Below are 13,443 nucleotides of genomic sequence, written 5' to 3'. Positions count from 1 at the left end.
AAATGCGTGACAAAGAAAATGGTTATGTTAACAATCAGGTATAATGGCCGCGTCGACCGTTAGTTATGCCGTGCCTCCTCCCTACACTTTAATCCTCAAAGAAGTCATGATCATCAAAGTCGCCAGGCTGGGCGTCAGAATCGTATCCACTCTGACGAATCATGAGCGGCGTGACAGGATCCGCTGGCTGCTCCTGGCGACGCGGTGGTGTGGTGTCTTTCGTGGCCGCCGCTTCCTCATCTTCCGCCAGCGCCGATGGTTTTGACTCTCCGCGTGTTCGGTTCTGGACGCTGCCGTGAGACGGGAACCGCCGACCAGTGCTCCCAAAGGCCGTAGGCTGAGGCTTGTTGTCAGCCGCAGGTGTTTGACGTAGGCTAGACGCCGGAGGCGTCAACAGGCCACTTAGAAGCCTAGATTGTTGTGCGCTGGGACCTTTGCTGCGGGATGGCGTGGCTGCTGAAGGCGAGTTAAGCACGCCAGAGAAGAACGAAGAGGGCTGGCTGGATTTTCTCCATCGATCAAATGCGTTGAAGCCAGAGCCAATGGTCTGCGCGACTCGCGGAGTAGCGGCTTGGATGCTCTGCGCAATGTTGGGCAAGGTGATAGACGAGCCACCATTTATAGCTCGCTCGCGCTCCTGTTCCTCCATCTGTAGGTTGGCCTTGAGTCTGATGGCAGCATCCTTGACTCTCTCGCGGTCAAACGAGTCCACGGCCAAGGCTGCGATGATGTCCTGCAGATCACCATGTCTTACTGCAAGGAGCTCACGCAACCAGCTGATTTCATCATCGCGCTTCGAAATCTTGGAAGGTGCTTCGGGGTCCAGGTTGGAGACGTCCTGCTCAAGCTCTTCGATACGCTGTTCGCGAGCTTGAAGCTGCTCTTGGAGAACCATGATGGATTCACGAAGGGCCTGAGGGGAGATCTTCTCAGGCAAGTTGGAAGAAACTGCGACGCGAGTGGTAGTAGCAGGAGCAGGAGAAGGAGCACGGGTGGGCTCGGTAGCGGCGGCCTTGGCGGCCTGAGCGGCAGCGGCAGCAGCCTGCTTAGAAATTTCGAGCTTGTCTTCGAGGTGCAGAATTCGATCCTTGAGGTGTTCCATCTTGGATGAGGACAGGCTAAGACGTTCTAGAAGAGCCTCTTCAGATCGTTGGCTATCCTCGACAGTATTGTTGATCTGGCGCTCGAAGCGGGTCTGCATATCCTCAATTTCGTTCTGATGCTTACGCTCAAGCTCCTCTATCAACTTGACCTTGGTAGTTTGCTCTTCCTCTAAAAGCATCTCGTTGCGCTCCTTGGCAGTGTCGGTCTCGAGCCTGATGTTGTCGATTTCAGCACGGAGCTTGTTGTTTTGGTCTTCAAGCTCTTGGCGGACAACGTTGACCTGGTGGTTGGCAGCGTCAATTTCCGTTTGCATAGACATTCTGGTACGGTTGACTTCGCTGGCGCCAGACTCTCTGGCTTCTTCGAATTCGCGCAGGTAGCGAGAAGCGGACTGCTGGAGCTGATCCTTTTCGGTACGGAGCTCACCCATGATCCCCTCGAGACGTGTGCATTCCTTGAGGGCACGCATGCCACTTCTTTCGTTGGTCTGCAAGCGTTCCATCTCAACTTCGAGGCGCTCACGAGTTCTGGCTTCGGCCTGCAACCTAGCGTCTAGCACTTCTTGGCGGGCTAGCATAGCTTGGTCCTTCTTGATGCGTCTGGCGCTCTCCTCGGCGACCTCGCGAGCAGCATTAGCCATGTCCTCTTGGAGGGACATGAACTTGCCACGCCAAGATTCACGGAGGCGTTCGTTCTCTTGCAGCTGAGCCGCGAGAATTTGGATGGTGTTTTGGAAGCCCTTGTTCTCGTCGCGGACAACGGCGAGCTCACCAGCGTTGCGGCGAGCGCTCTCGTCGGCTCGCTCGGCCTCGTTGCGCCAGTGCGTGTTATCTTGACGGATCTCCTTCAGGTCGCCCTCGAGGGTGTTGAGCTTGTTGGTCATTTCACTCTGTGACTGGCTTGCGTTGCTGGAAGCAGCCTCCAGTAAAGTCATGCGCATAGCCTTCTTGCCAGCAAGCTGCTCCAGCTCTTTGATTCTGCGGTCGCGTTCTTCGAGGGTTTCCGTAAGACGAGTTTCCTCCTCGGAAGCATGCTTGAGTTGGCGCTGGACATCACAAAGCTTGTCCTCGAGAAGGCGGCGTTGCTTGAGCTCCTCTTCGGTCCTATCCTCTTGCAGTCTGAGGCGCTCTTCAAGATCTCCCACACGCTGATCATATACACTCTTGTTGATAATTTCGACTTCGACACGAGTTTCGGCAGCATTGAGCTTGCGATTAAGTTCGGCGGCAGCATCCTCCGCCTCACGACGCTCTTGGACTTCCTTCTCAATTTTGTGCTGTTCGAATTGTAGACGCTGCTCCAGGTCAATGTTCTTTGTTTGCAGTTGATCCAGCTTAGCGAGGATAGCATCGTCGGATTTGGATGTGCTTGGTCTGATGTCCTCATCATGGCCGTGCTCAATTTCACGGTCAAGACGCGGCATGCTCTTGAATGTGCTCATCTGCTCTTTCACTTCCTCCAGAGCAGCCAAAACAGCCGAGTGATCGACGACTGGTACCTCAGTCGGGGTATGAACATTCTGGAGTTGCGCAGCCAAAGCCTCGGTTACGACGACTCGGATTTGGTCCATGCGGCGATCTCTGCGCGGGCTCATGGACCGGTTAAGGATCAACTCGTCATCCTCGTCGTCGGCGTCACTTTCCTGATTTTCACTAGTCGTGCTTCTGATATCGCGGCGAGATGATGGGGCACGACGGCTCTTGTTACCGAGAGCGGACTGGATCGATAGCAAAGTCTTCTCTATGGGCTCAAGGCGAGACGCTAGTAAGCTACCAACAATCTCGTTGACCCGGCCGTCGAAGAATTGTGTCCTGCTCTCAAGTTTGGAGTGCTCATCCTCTGAGAAGGCACCTTCCCAGTCGCTGGCAGGCATATCGTCCTGCTGCTGTCCATTGGCCCATGCATCGGGCGGGTCAATAAACGGGTCTTCCAGGAGAGGGTCTTTCGGGTATGGAGGAACTGGTTGGCTAAATTCAGGAACAAACTCGTGTGCAACGGGGCGCAACGTATAGGAGGGCTGTCGGCTGGCGACGGGCGTCGGCTGGTTCCACATAGATTTCTCCAGGGGCTTCTTCTTAACGCCCATGTTCGGATCAATCTTCATTTGTTGCATGACAGCGTCAATCTCCTCGAAAGTTGGCTCATCTGTTTTCGCGTCGGTCTTGACTGGCTCTTCGCTGAGACCAACCAATGTATTTTGAGCCTCGATTGACGGGATAATGTCTGCAGAAGTGTTCTGGAGAGTCTCCTGTTCGTACTGGGGCTCCGGCGCGGAAGTAAGAATGGGTACAGGGGTGGCCGCGGGAGGAGTAACAGAGGCGGGCGCGGCTCGAGCAAAGCGAGAGGCTTTGAGACCCTTCGGTCTGGCAGAGGGCATTGCGGATGAGAATTGAGACTCGTCCGAGACATGCGGAGAAATTCTCTGGATTTCGGAGATGGATACAGAGTGCGTCATTTTGACAGGGCTTGGCTCTGCGCGGGTCAGTGTCACCGGCGACTCGTCTCCATAAGACATGGCTCCAGGTGAGAACACTATAGCTGTAGCAGAGAGCGAGTTTCTCTTGTGGGCTTGCTTTTTCGACTTGAGTTCGGCAGAATGTTGAGCCTTGTGGCTGTTGATGACAGCATCCTTGGCGGTTTGCAAGGGGCGCCATTCCTCCTTGGTAGCCGGTGAAATCTCTGAAGGCACAGCCGTGGTCTGCTTCGTCTCTAACATATCTCCGGTACCAGCAGACGACATTGACGTGTCAATAAATAGAGCATTATCGTTGGTACTCTCCGAGATGCTAGCAAGAGGCATCTGGGCGAATGAAGCAACCTCTTCATTTTCTGGTGCGAGGCTCTTGGCACGCTTAGCTCTTGATTCGTCCTGGATGGGACGGCCATCACTATCCATCTGATCTTCACCAGAATCTTCAGCAACACCCAACAAGGGCGACTTGGCCGACGATCTGCTAGAAGGTCGGATGATGGGAATGGCGTTGGATTTGCGGCTGGAGCGGGCGATTTCAGTCGCGACAATGTTGATGTCTCCAAAAATAGAGTCAGTGCGCCCTTGATGACCTTTGCGAGAATTGTCGAGCGGTTTAGCCAGGGATTGGAATGGGGTGAATGCGGGCGCGTCGGGGCGGAACTTGGGCCCCGACGTCGAGAAGCTGAATTCGCTCTTGCCTGGAGTAAATGACGGAGAGCCAGCCTTCACGCCAAACCGGCTGCTACCAAACTCGGCAACAGGAGCGGCAGGCTCAGCGTAATCGTGGACTGCAGCCTGAAAGACTGCAGGCTCAAACGCTGCTGCGCCAGCCTGAAAGATCGCAGGCTCGAAAGCTGCTGCTCCAGGCCGAAAAATGGGAGCAGAAGAGAAGTTGAACATGCCAGGAGTGAAGTTGCTCGTAGGGTTAAACTTGAACTCAGGCGCCTTCACATTGAGTTTCGAGCTTGATATCTTCCTCTCGTGATCCGGCACTTCTACAGACTCGTTGACAGTGTTCCAAGGGTTGCTAGCAGTTGACATTGTCTTTTGATGCGGGTGAGTCATGGCAGGGAAGTCAAAGCTTTGCACAGGAGTGCCCAGGTTGCTCGGATTTGTCTCTATCTCGTAGGCCTCATCGGCTTCAGGTTTGTTAGCTTCGGGGATGCCGTTGAGACGGCCAAAGGTAGATTCATCCGCTGGCGTATCGTGCTCGCGGAAGAAAGTTTGGGACTGGCCACGACTGTGTGGGCGGGGATGATGAAGAACAACGGGCTTGACTTGGTCGTGAGCAAAGTGCTCGGAAACAGCCAGATTCCCAGACGCCTGACGATTATGAGCTGAAGCAAGGTTCTCGTGGTGAACAGCAGCGCTGCCTCGAGCTTGGGGATTGTAGTCCTCATGCTCGAGCTGATTGCGGAGCTGCTCCTCGAGGTGATATTGAGCATCTTGCATCTCGGCATGCATCGACACCTGCTGCTGCTTGGTGGGCTCTGGTGTCTTGGAAGGACTCTTGGCGTGATCTTCGACTTCTTCTTCTTCATCCTCGCGCACTTGCTGTAGATGAGGTGATGCTCTAGGCATCTGTTGCGGGAAGTACTGCAACGACTGGTGCCTTTGGTGGGCGTTGAAGGCGGGGCTTCCCGAAATAGGGAAACCGTCCATATCATACGGCGAATGGGGTGAGATGAGGCCATTCAGGCTGAGAAGTGGCGAATCAATGCGAGCGAGACTTTGCAAAATGCCCGCCTGGTGCTGCCATCCCTGGACATGTGACATCTGAAACGGCGAGTTGCCAGCCGGAAGCGAGATGGACTGGCGAGTGTTGAACTTGCCCTGGATCTGTCCAAAAGGAATTGGAGAAGCGATCCCAGGGCTCTGAGTTGTCGTCGTGGTGCCTGAAAGCAGCTGCGACTGAAAATTGAAGCCATTGTTGCTGGATGCCGACGAAGTAGGGATCGGTGGCGAGAAAGGCAGCGGGGGGTATTGGGCAGAAGCTTGTCGAGAAGGAATGGTAAGGGTCGGTGAAATTGATGGAGCAGGAGGCTCATCCGTAGCATCAGAAACACCAAGCGCTCTGAGCTTGGCTTCTTGAAGCTCTTGGACATAGTTCTTCCACGCATTCAGGTCTGGCAGTGTGACTTGATAATGGCCTGTTGACCGCTCCTGGGTAAGCTCATCGGCCGAGGGCCAACAGTCTCGACTCTGGGAGTCATCAGTCCCTATGGGTTGGTAGTCTTTGACAAACAGATCGAAGCCGTCCACGTTATAGCCGAGTTCCTTCCATGAAGCAAACATGCGCGTGGTTTCAGCAGGGCGTAAAGGCACGGGGGCCTTGCCAGGTTTGCCTCGATCTTCATCGCGAGGAACTAAAATCATGATGTTCTTCCCCCTCCACGGTACCTTCTTCTTAATTCGGGGCGTCATGAGAGGTTCCTTTGGCAAAGACTTTTCCTTCAGTCTCTTTGGTGTCGAGGGGATAGGGGTCGGAGTAAGAGTCTCCGCAGATGGCTTGACAGGCGCGTCCCTCAATGCACCTGAATGGTTCGAAGAAGGGTTCGATGCTGCGTCGTTCATCTGTTCTGTAGGCGACGTGTAACTTCCCTCCTCAACAGACTGGCCGATAGGCTCGTCGTGCTGGGGAGGGACCTTGACAGCCGGCTCAAGCACACGCTCGGGTTCTGAGGCCATGCTTGCTGAGTTACCCAGTTTGATGTCTTTTCCTTCCGTAGGTTTCAAGGTTTCAATGCTGGCGCTCAACCGGGGTTGTCGCGTCTGCTTCTTAGCAGCTCTGGCAGCCTTGACAGCTCTGGGAGTAAGTTCGCCCAGCCAAGCTAATTCGGAGCCGCTCAGCGAAGAGTGCTCGCTATCGCTTCCGTCACTGAGCCAAAGGCGAGGCTCTATGTTTCCTTGGTCGGCGGCTGTGTGGGCGCGGATCCAGTCTTCGGTAAGTCCTCTGTTGCTGCGCCTGACTCGGTTGGCGAGAACGGCGGCGGCGGCGCTCAGTGGCTCGCGGGTCTCCGCGTCGGGCTGTTGAGGGAATTGAGGAATTGTACGGAGAAAGGGGGTGTCGATGTCCAGATTGTGAATTGGCGATTCTTCAGACAGGTCGCTGCTGAAGCTCTGGCGACGTACGTTGCGGTCGTCGGGGGGGTAGGGAGAGCCCCAACTGGCCGTCTCAAAGAGATCGTCGTTGGCTCTAGTTGGGGATCGGAGTAGGGCCGAAACTCGATCAGACAGCTTTGGTGCTGGGAGTGCCGGGGCCGGGGGCGAGGACTCGGGGTCTGCGTCGTCGTCTCCGTCGGCGGTTGAGGCCGTGGAGAGGGCCGGGGACGTCGGTGGCTGCTCCTGCGAGCGAGGGTGTCCAGAACCATCCAGTGCCTGCGCACGTGGAGGGCTGGTAGTTGACGACTTCGGGGACGACGTCGTAACGAAGGGTCTATTCAACAAAAAGGCTGTTTAGTTGGCGACGAGAACACCGAAAAGTCACGTAAATCGGGACAGCCCGCAGTTGCCGGTTGGTGACACCGCGTCAAGCCAGGCCAGTCCCTTTACACGGACGAATTGGGCTCTGCCACTTACCGACTGAGATCAGCGCAGACGAAGGACGTGTCGCCTGTCGCTAATTCTCTCAAATCTGGCGTATAAAAGGCCACTCTCGTGGAGGGTCTGTCTTTTCGAAATCCCGAATCAGAAGATCGAAAAGGGAGTTGCGGTGTTCAGGTGGGTACGCGTCGCGTCGATTGTATGATGGGCTCGTTTTGGCAATTAAAAGGGGGCGGCTACACACAGCGATTTGGGGGTATAGGTGGTGAGGGTATCAAGAAATCAATGGCGAAACGAAATCAGAAGGTGAGGACGGGGGGAGACATGGTTGATATATGCGATCGAGGCAAAGACTGCGAAGGATGTTGGAAGAGAGTTTGCAAGCCTGTACTGACCTTTCGAGGTTGGAGAAATTTACTTTGGTTGCAAAGTAGGCGGGCTACAACCTTACCAACCACCACCCTAGTTACCTCTACCTACCAGGTACCAGGCAGGTAGGTATGGAGCCCAGCCACCGCCAATGGAGAACCTGGGGCTACATGAGGTGGGAGCCAAATGGCATGTAATGCACATAAGTAAAAGTATGTAATTTAGAATACTAATGAACAGTAGCGTCACTAACAGTAGCAGCCTCTTTCTCGTTTGGTACCGTTTAAAGGGCTGAAGTGTTTCTCTTGCAAACTCAATTCATTCTCCCCCAGAAATACATAGGTTTACTGCCGTTTTAGGGCAGGGGTCCTCGGCCGGCTTGAGTGGTTTCACCTGATGAGCTGTACATTCGGCCACTTTATTTTGAGTGACAAACTGCTGGTATGCCCAACTCGAAGCATGTATCCTCTAACGATTGCGGAGGGTTCGTGACTGGGTCGCTAATGTACAGCGGAGGGAGGAGACTGAGTTGAGAGCACGAGCCCAGCAGAGTCTGACTCTTTTTGGCTCAGTGGTAGCACATGGCCGGGCAGGACGAGAAAATTCAGTTCTCAGGTCATTTATTGAGTTTTCTTTCTAGCTTGCACTCAAATGAGGCTGCCAAAGTCTCTTCATCCATAACTATATATACTGGTCTCAATGCAGACGGCGAGCCACGCTTACAGTGATACCAAGGCCGAAAGGAATAGTTAGGCAAATAAAGAACTGGGCTGCCATCCGAAAAGCACCTAGTTTAGTAGGTAGTTTAATGACGCCCACTTTCTGCCCAAGTGTTGACACCACAAGTGGGGGAAGGGAAGACAGACACTTTGAGAGAACAGAAACCACGACATCCCAGAAACAGTTAGTCCCAGGGGACCAGACGGGAGCCTCCCGCCCAAGGCCCAAACAAAAATTTCTGCTTTTGGAGGCGGGCCGTGATTTCGGGTGGAAGGAAAAACTATGCAGACAAACATGAAGAGAGAGAGAGAGTGTGTGTGTATTGTTCTGCATGCGGGATCAAGAGCCTTCCATCTAATAGCCACTGATAAGTTGACCTGGCGTAGTTGTGAATATCTAGGGTCGCGATTTTCATGATTGAGCAGATATCTGCCTCGGCAACCAACCTGCACGTATGCTTGACCATCTCACATCCCACAGCTTTCTCCTAGCCACAACCTCCACGTACCAACCCTTTATTACCGAGGCGAATACCCCGAAAGTGCAATCTAGTTATTTCCGGCATGGGGGTAATCGCACACGGAGCCTAAACTACGCAATGATGGCCATGGCTTGCAGGTTGCCGCATAGTCTATCTCGTCACCTCGCGTACGACGTTGATCAAACCTCATCTATTACATCAGAATTGCTCTGTGCAGTAATACAAACAACACTTGATCCACGCATTTGTATGCATAACTGCATTTCCGATACAGTCCATGCTAACAACATACAAGCGATATATTATTAAACGGGTCTATCGAGTAGGATAAGGGACAGCAGTACTCGCTATGCAGCGCAAAAATTGAAAAAAAAATTTAACAAATGCAATATACAAGACGCTGTACCTGCACTGCGGCGCTCTACTGCGTACGTGCGTGCCTCGCTTCATGTCGACACACGAAGATAGCCGTTGCCTCTGAAATAAGTTGTCCAGCGCACTGCCTGTTTTTGCTGCTCTGCGAGTTTGAGACATCTCTTCTCACCTCGTCGCATTTCACCTTCTGCCAGTCCTCTTCCATGTTGTAGGGTCTACGATCGTCACGAGAGTAGACGCTAAGCTTAAAAGTTGGACGAAGGATTGACGTTGCTCGGCTGGTGGTAGTTGTCCAACGTCGACTGAAACGGCGTTCGCTGAGTGTTGCTGGTAATCGAATTGGACGGTTCGTGCTTTTCGTAGCCGTTGGTGCTCAGGTCGTAGCTCATCAGACCGTCGCTCTCTTCCGACTGCTTCTTGCGGCCCCAGATGCGGTATGCAACCATGCCCGCGGCACCCAACAGAATAGCACCGCCAATGCCGACAACCACGCCAATGACTGTGTTGCGCGTCTTGACGGGCATACCAGAGGTAGCGCCATCCTTGTCCGAGTTCAGGCCTGGTGTCGGCGTAGACTTGGTGGTGCTGGCTGGGAACTGAGTGCTCGTCGATGTAACGAAGCTGGTGTAGGTAGACTTAGGGGTTGTCTCCTCCTGCGAGGTCGGCTGCTCTGTAGGCTGCTGCTGCTGCGACGTAGGCTGTTGCGACGTGGATGCCGCGGGGGTGCTCGTCGGCGCAGCTTGCGTGGAAGAGGACGGGGTCGAGGTCGGGGCTGGAGTTGAGGTGGGAGTTGCGGATGATGACGGAGGCTCGGTGGTGCTGGAGCTTGCAGGCGGCGTGGTAGAGGCCGAGCTGGGAGAAGAAGTCGAGGGCGTTGAAGTCGAGCTTGCCGCGCCTCCAGTAGACGAGGCCTTGCTCTCACTGCCGGTTACGCTGACTGAAGCATCTGCCCGACGTCCAAGGAAGTTTTGCAGAAAGGCCGCGTCAGCTACGCAGAGTGCTGCGACAAGGACTAGCAGGAAGCGAGGCGAATACATGGTAACAGACCCGACTGTATTGCACTATAAGTCCTCCGTGTTTGCTGTAAGTGAAGATGTGTGAAGCGACAAACAATCGGCTGCGGCCAAAATGCCGTGCAGTTTTGTGGTCGTCGCTGAAGCTGGGTGGAAGTGTGGCGTTGGAGGTGGTTGGCCGCTCAAACGGGGGTCCAACAAACGGAACGGCGGCAGTTGGGTGTGATAAAAAGTCGTCTACCAGGTAGGTAGGTAGGCAGGCAGCTGTTATTCGGGCTGGTTCAAACCAAAAGAAACAAGAAGGAATGATTAGCAAGACGTCGCGTGTCTTGATGTTGTGGGCGAAAAGATGGCGATGAACAGCGCAAGAGAGGAGCAAACGGTGGAGAAAATGAGAAAACAATAAATGAAGGGATCAAGTGATACACTGGATATTCTTATTTGAAGAAGCCATGAACCAGGGTTTGCAGGCGGCCCTGGAAAGGAGTTGTGCTCGTATTCAGGCAGACGGCGGGCGCCACTCTGGTACATATCGGTACCTTTCAGGTACCAAGATATCCGGGGTGGGTCGTGCCTCTTCCAGGGCCCTTCGGCCAAGCGAGTCAGGTACTAGGCAGGTACCTAAGTAAGGAACTGGCGACCCGTGGCGTTTCACCTTGTCGCACTGCGCGGAACCGCCAAGGCTTCTGTGACGTGGCGGACCAAAAGGAACAAAACTGGCCATGATATGTCTACGTTGAAAGGCGACTAGTTAATGTTGTTTGAACTTCCAACCGAGCATCACGTAGCACTACTTTGGCGCCGACGTCGACGATTTTGGAAGCAGCCAGAAGCAGCCAGAAGCAGCCAGAAGCAGGAGGCTAGGCTGACCGCAGCCTTGACTTGTCTCAATACCAGATTACAGAGTACTTCGTGATCAATGACGGCCCCGCCACATGACTCCGGTGTGTCACTCATGTACAGTATTATTAGTTATGTAACTACTACCTAGGTATGGGGTCAGCCTCTTGGTGTTTTTGCCGATTGTGCTCACGTCAATGCATATCAGAAACCGGCAGATTGATGAACACCTTTCCAAGGGCGGCTGTAGAAATGCTGAGCACCAGTGGTTAGCTTCGTCCCAAAATATATCTTTTGACGCCTAGGCTCTGCAAATACAGGCCGAGAACCAGCCACCATGCAGCCAGAAGCTCTCGGTTCGCCATCAGTGTTCGTTATTACAGTAATGGTTTCAATCTTGCGAGGTACCTAGGTAGGTATCTATGTACTACCTACCTCCACCGTAGGTAGGCTGAGCGTAGCAGCCCTTTTGGTCAGCGTTCGCAACAGGACAAAGCGACTTACCCCAGTTTCACGACTGGCTTACAAGTTACACGGAGATGACTGCTTTACATCCATCCCAATGCCATAAACCATGGGCAGAACAATGCAGATCCAGCGCTGGCGTCTTGGCGCAAGATTGCCGTTGGCGCCCTCATGCACATGCCCCCGTCTTTGCACTAACCATTGGGTACCACTGTACAAGGTAGCCACAAGCATTCATGATGACAATGGCGACGTCAATTTCTGCATGTTATCAATGTAGGGCGGTAGGTAGTAGTATGTACTGAGCGGCCCATCTGGCCAATTCGGGCTTGAGCTAGCAAGCCGCCTGAATGCCAGACAAATGACGTCCCCCCCAAGCCAACTCGTCTTCACAGTCTTCTTTTCTGTAGACACAGCACAGTGTAGGATTCATCTCGAATCTTGCCGTCATGGAAGCCCCTACGTTTACCGTTCATACCTCGAACCTGTTCGACCCAACCTCAGCAATTCAAAAAGAACATCTCCGTCGTTGTCAACCCCGCCACCGGTGCCATTGGGCATATGTCATCCAGCGAGACACCATTGCGGCTGAAATAAAGCACGGCGACATTGACTTGCGGCGCAAGGTCGCCATGTCTGGTTTTGTAGATGCATATACCCATGCTTTTTTTGCATGCTTATAGGTACGCACAAGTCAACGCTCTCACACCCGCAAAAGGACAAGCGTTGCTGATGAGTGCAGCGTTCCCTCATCAACCCGACCAGATGCGGGACGAAAGCATCGTAGAGCGCACCGTCCGAGCCGTCAACCACATGCGCCTTTCGTTGCTCTCGGGATACACCACATATCGCGACCTGGGCACCGAAGGCCTCGCTTCCCACGACGCCAGCCTCCGGGACGCGGTCAATCGCGGTCTCCCGCCCGGCCCGCGCCTCTTCGTCGCGACGAGCTGCCTGGCCACGACCGGCTCCTACGCGATCCGCACAGAAAACTATGCCAATGGCATGATGCCGCCGCCCATCTGCGACTCCTGCGACGACGTCGATGGCGTGCGCCGACTTTATCAACTTTTACGCCGACTACAGGCGCAACACCCTGCACGACTCCCTCGGGCGACGCGATCCTGTTCTCGCCCGCCAACCGGAATCCCTCCACCGTCATGTTCACCCCGGAGGTAATGAACGCCATTGTTGACGAGGCCAGGCCGGCGGGTCTACCGGTTGCCTGCCACGCTGGCACTGCGCGAGGCGTCACCATGGCAGCCAAAGCCAGCGTGACAACCATCGAGCACGGAACCTTAGCCACCGACGACGCCATCCAAGCCATGGCTGACCACGGATGCATCTACGTCCCGACTCTCGCCGTCCTCGAATCCGACGCCGCAGCCTCCTTCCCCAAGCTCAATCCGTCGCCAGAAAGGCGGCCCATGCCGTCGCGTGCGCCTCGCGGCCGGCGGCGACACAGGCGCGTTCAACCACGGCCAAGGCGCGCGAGAGATGGAGCTCCTGATGGACGCTGGCATCCCGGTGCACGACGTGCTGGAAGCGTGCATGCTCGGCGGTTGGGCGTCCTGTGGCAAGGACGCGTGCGGTTATCGGTTTGGCTGGCTCAAAAAGGGAAACCGCGCCGACATCATCGCCCTCCACACCGACCCGCGCGTCGACAAAAAGGCGCTCCGCAAGGTCAGCTTTGTCATGAAGGATGCGCACGTCTGGAAACAAAACGGCGTTCCCGTCAGCTTCATTGACCGCGTCGTGGAGGAAGTCTGCTCACTCTGAGTTGGGACCTCGTGTAACTGGTCCCTCACGGAGCCGAGATAAGACAGCGCCCATCTTGGGCTTGCCTACACATAGTACTGAAAAGGATTGCCTGTGCTAGACATCCGCAGAGCCTATCTTGGGCTTGCCTGCACATGTTATTTAAAAGTATTGCCTGCGCAGGGCATCAAACACTGTCCCTTTTCTTTTTAAAAACTCATCCCAATAGTCACGCGATCTACGGTAATGAGAGAGAAACTGGTCAGTATGTCAAGTCTCGAGCGGAGTGGACAGTCGTATTG

At 54.4% G+C, this 13,443-nt stretch overlaps 3 protein-coding genes across 3 annotated transcripts; 1 reads left to right on the top strand and 2 right to left on the bottom strand.

Annotated features, from left to right (window-relative positions):
• Positions 1-88: 88 nt before the first annotated feature.
• On the bottom strand, positions 89-7,693 carry CCM_03333 (myosin class II heavy chain (MHC), putative; the record flags this gene model as incomplete). Its single annotated transcript, XM_006668484.1, has 4 exons — positions 89-2,821; positions 2,882-6,971; positions 7,065-7,123; positions 7,601-7,693. The coding sequence occupies 4 exons, from the start codon at positions 7,691-7,693 to the stop codon at positions 89-91; spliced, it is 6,975 nt and encodes a 2,324-aa protein (XP_006668547.1).
• Positions 7,694-9,310: 1,617 nt separating this feature from the next.
• Positions 9,311-10,102, bottom strand: CCM_03332 (uncharacterized protein; the record flags this gene model as incomplete). The annotated part of the gene is made up of 1 exon (XM_006668483.1): positions 9,311-10,102. One exon carries the CDS (start codon positions 10,100-10,102, stop codon positions 9,311-9,313), a length of 792 nt encoding a protein of 263 aa, XP_006668546.1.
• Positions 10,103-11,832: 1,730 nt separating this feature from the next.
• CCM_03331 (amidohydrolase domain protein) lies at positions 11,833-13,162 on the top strand (the record flags this gene model as incomplete). The annotated part of the gene is made up of 3 exons (XM_006668482.1): positions 11,833-12,022; positions 12,126-12,433; positions 12,686-13,162. The coding sequence occupies 3 exons, from the start codon at positions 11,833-11,835 to the stop codon at positions 13,160-13,162; spliced, it is 975 nt and encodes a 324-aa protein (XP_006668545.1).
• Positions 13,163-13,443: the final 281 nt, after the last annotated feature.

Source organism: Cordyceps militaris (assembly GCF_000225605.1).
Source record: "Cordyceps militaris CM01 unplaced genomic scaffold CCM_S00002, whole genome shotgun sequence".
NCBI lineage: Eukaryota > Fungi > Ascomycota > Sordariomycetes > Hypocreales > Cordycipitaceae > Cordyceps > Cordyceps militaris.
The sequence above is the reverse complement of the archived record's forward strand: the minus strand, read 5'-3'. Positions and strand labels throughout refer to the sequence as shown.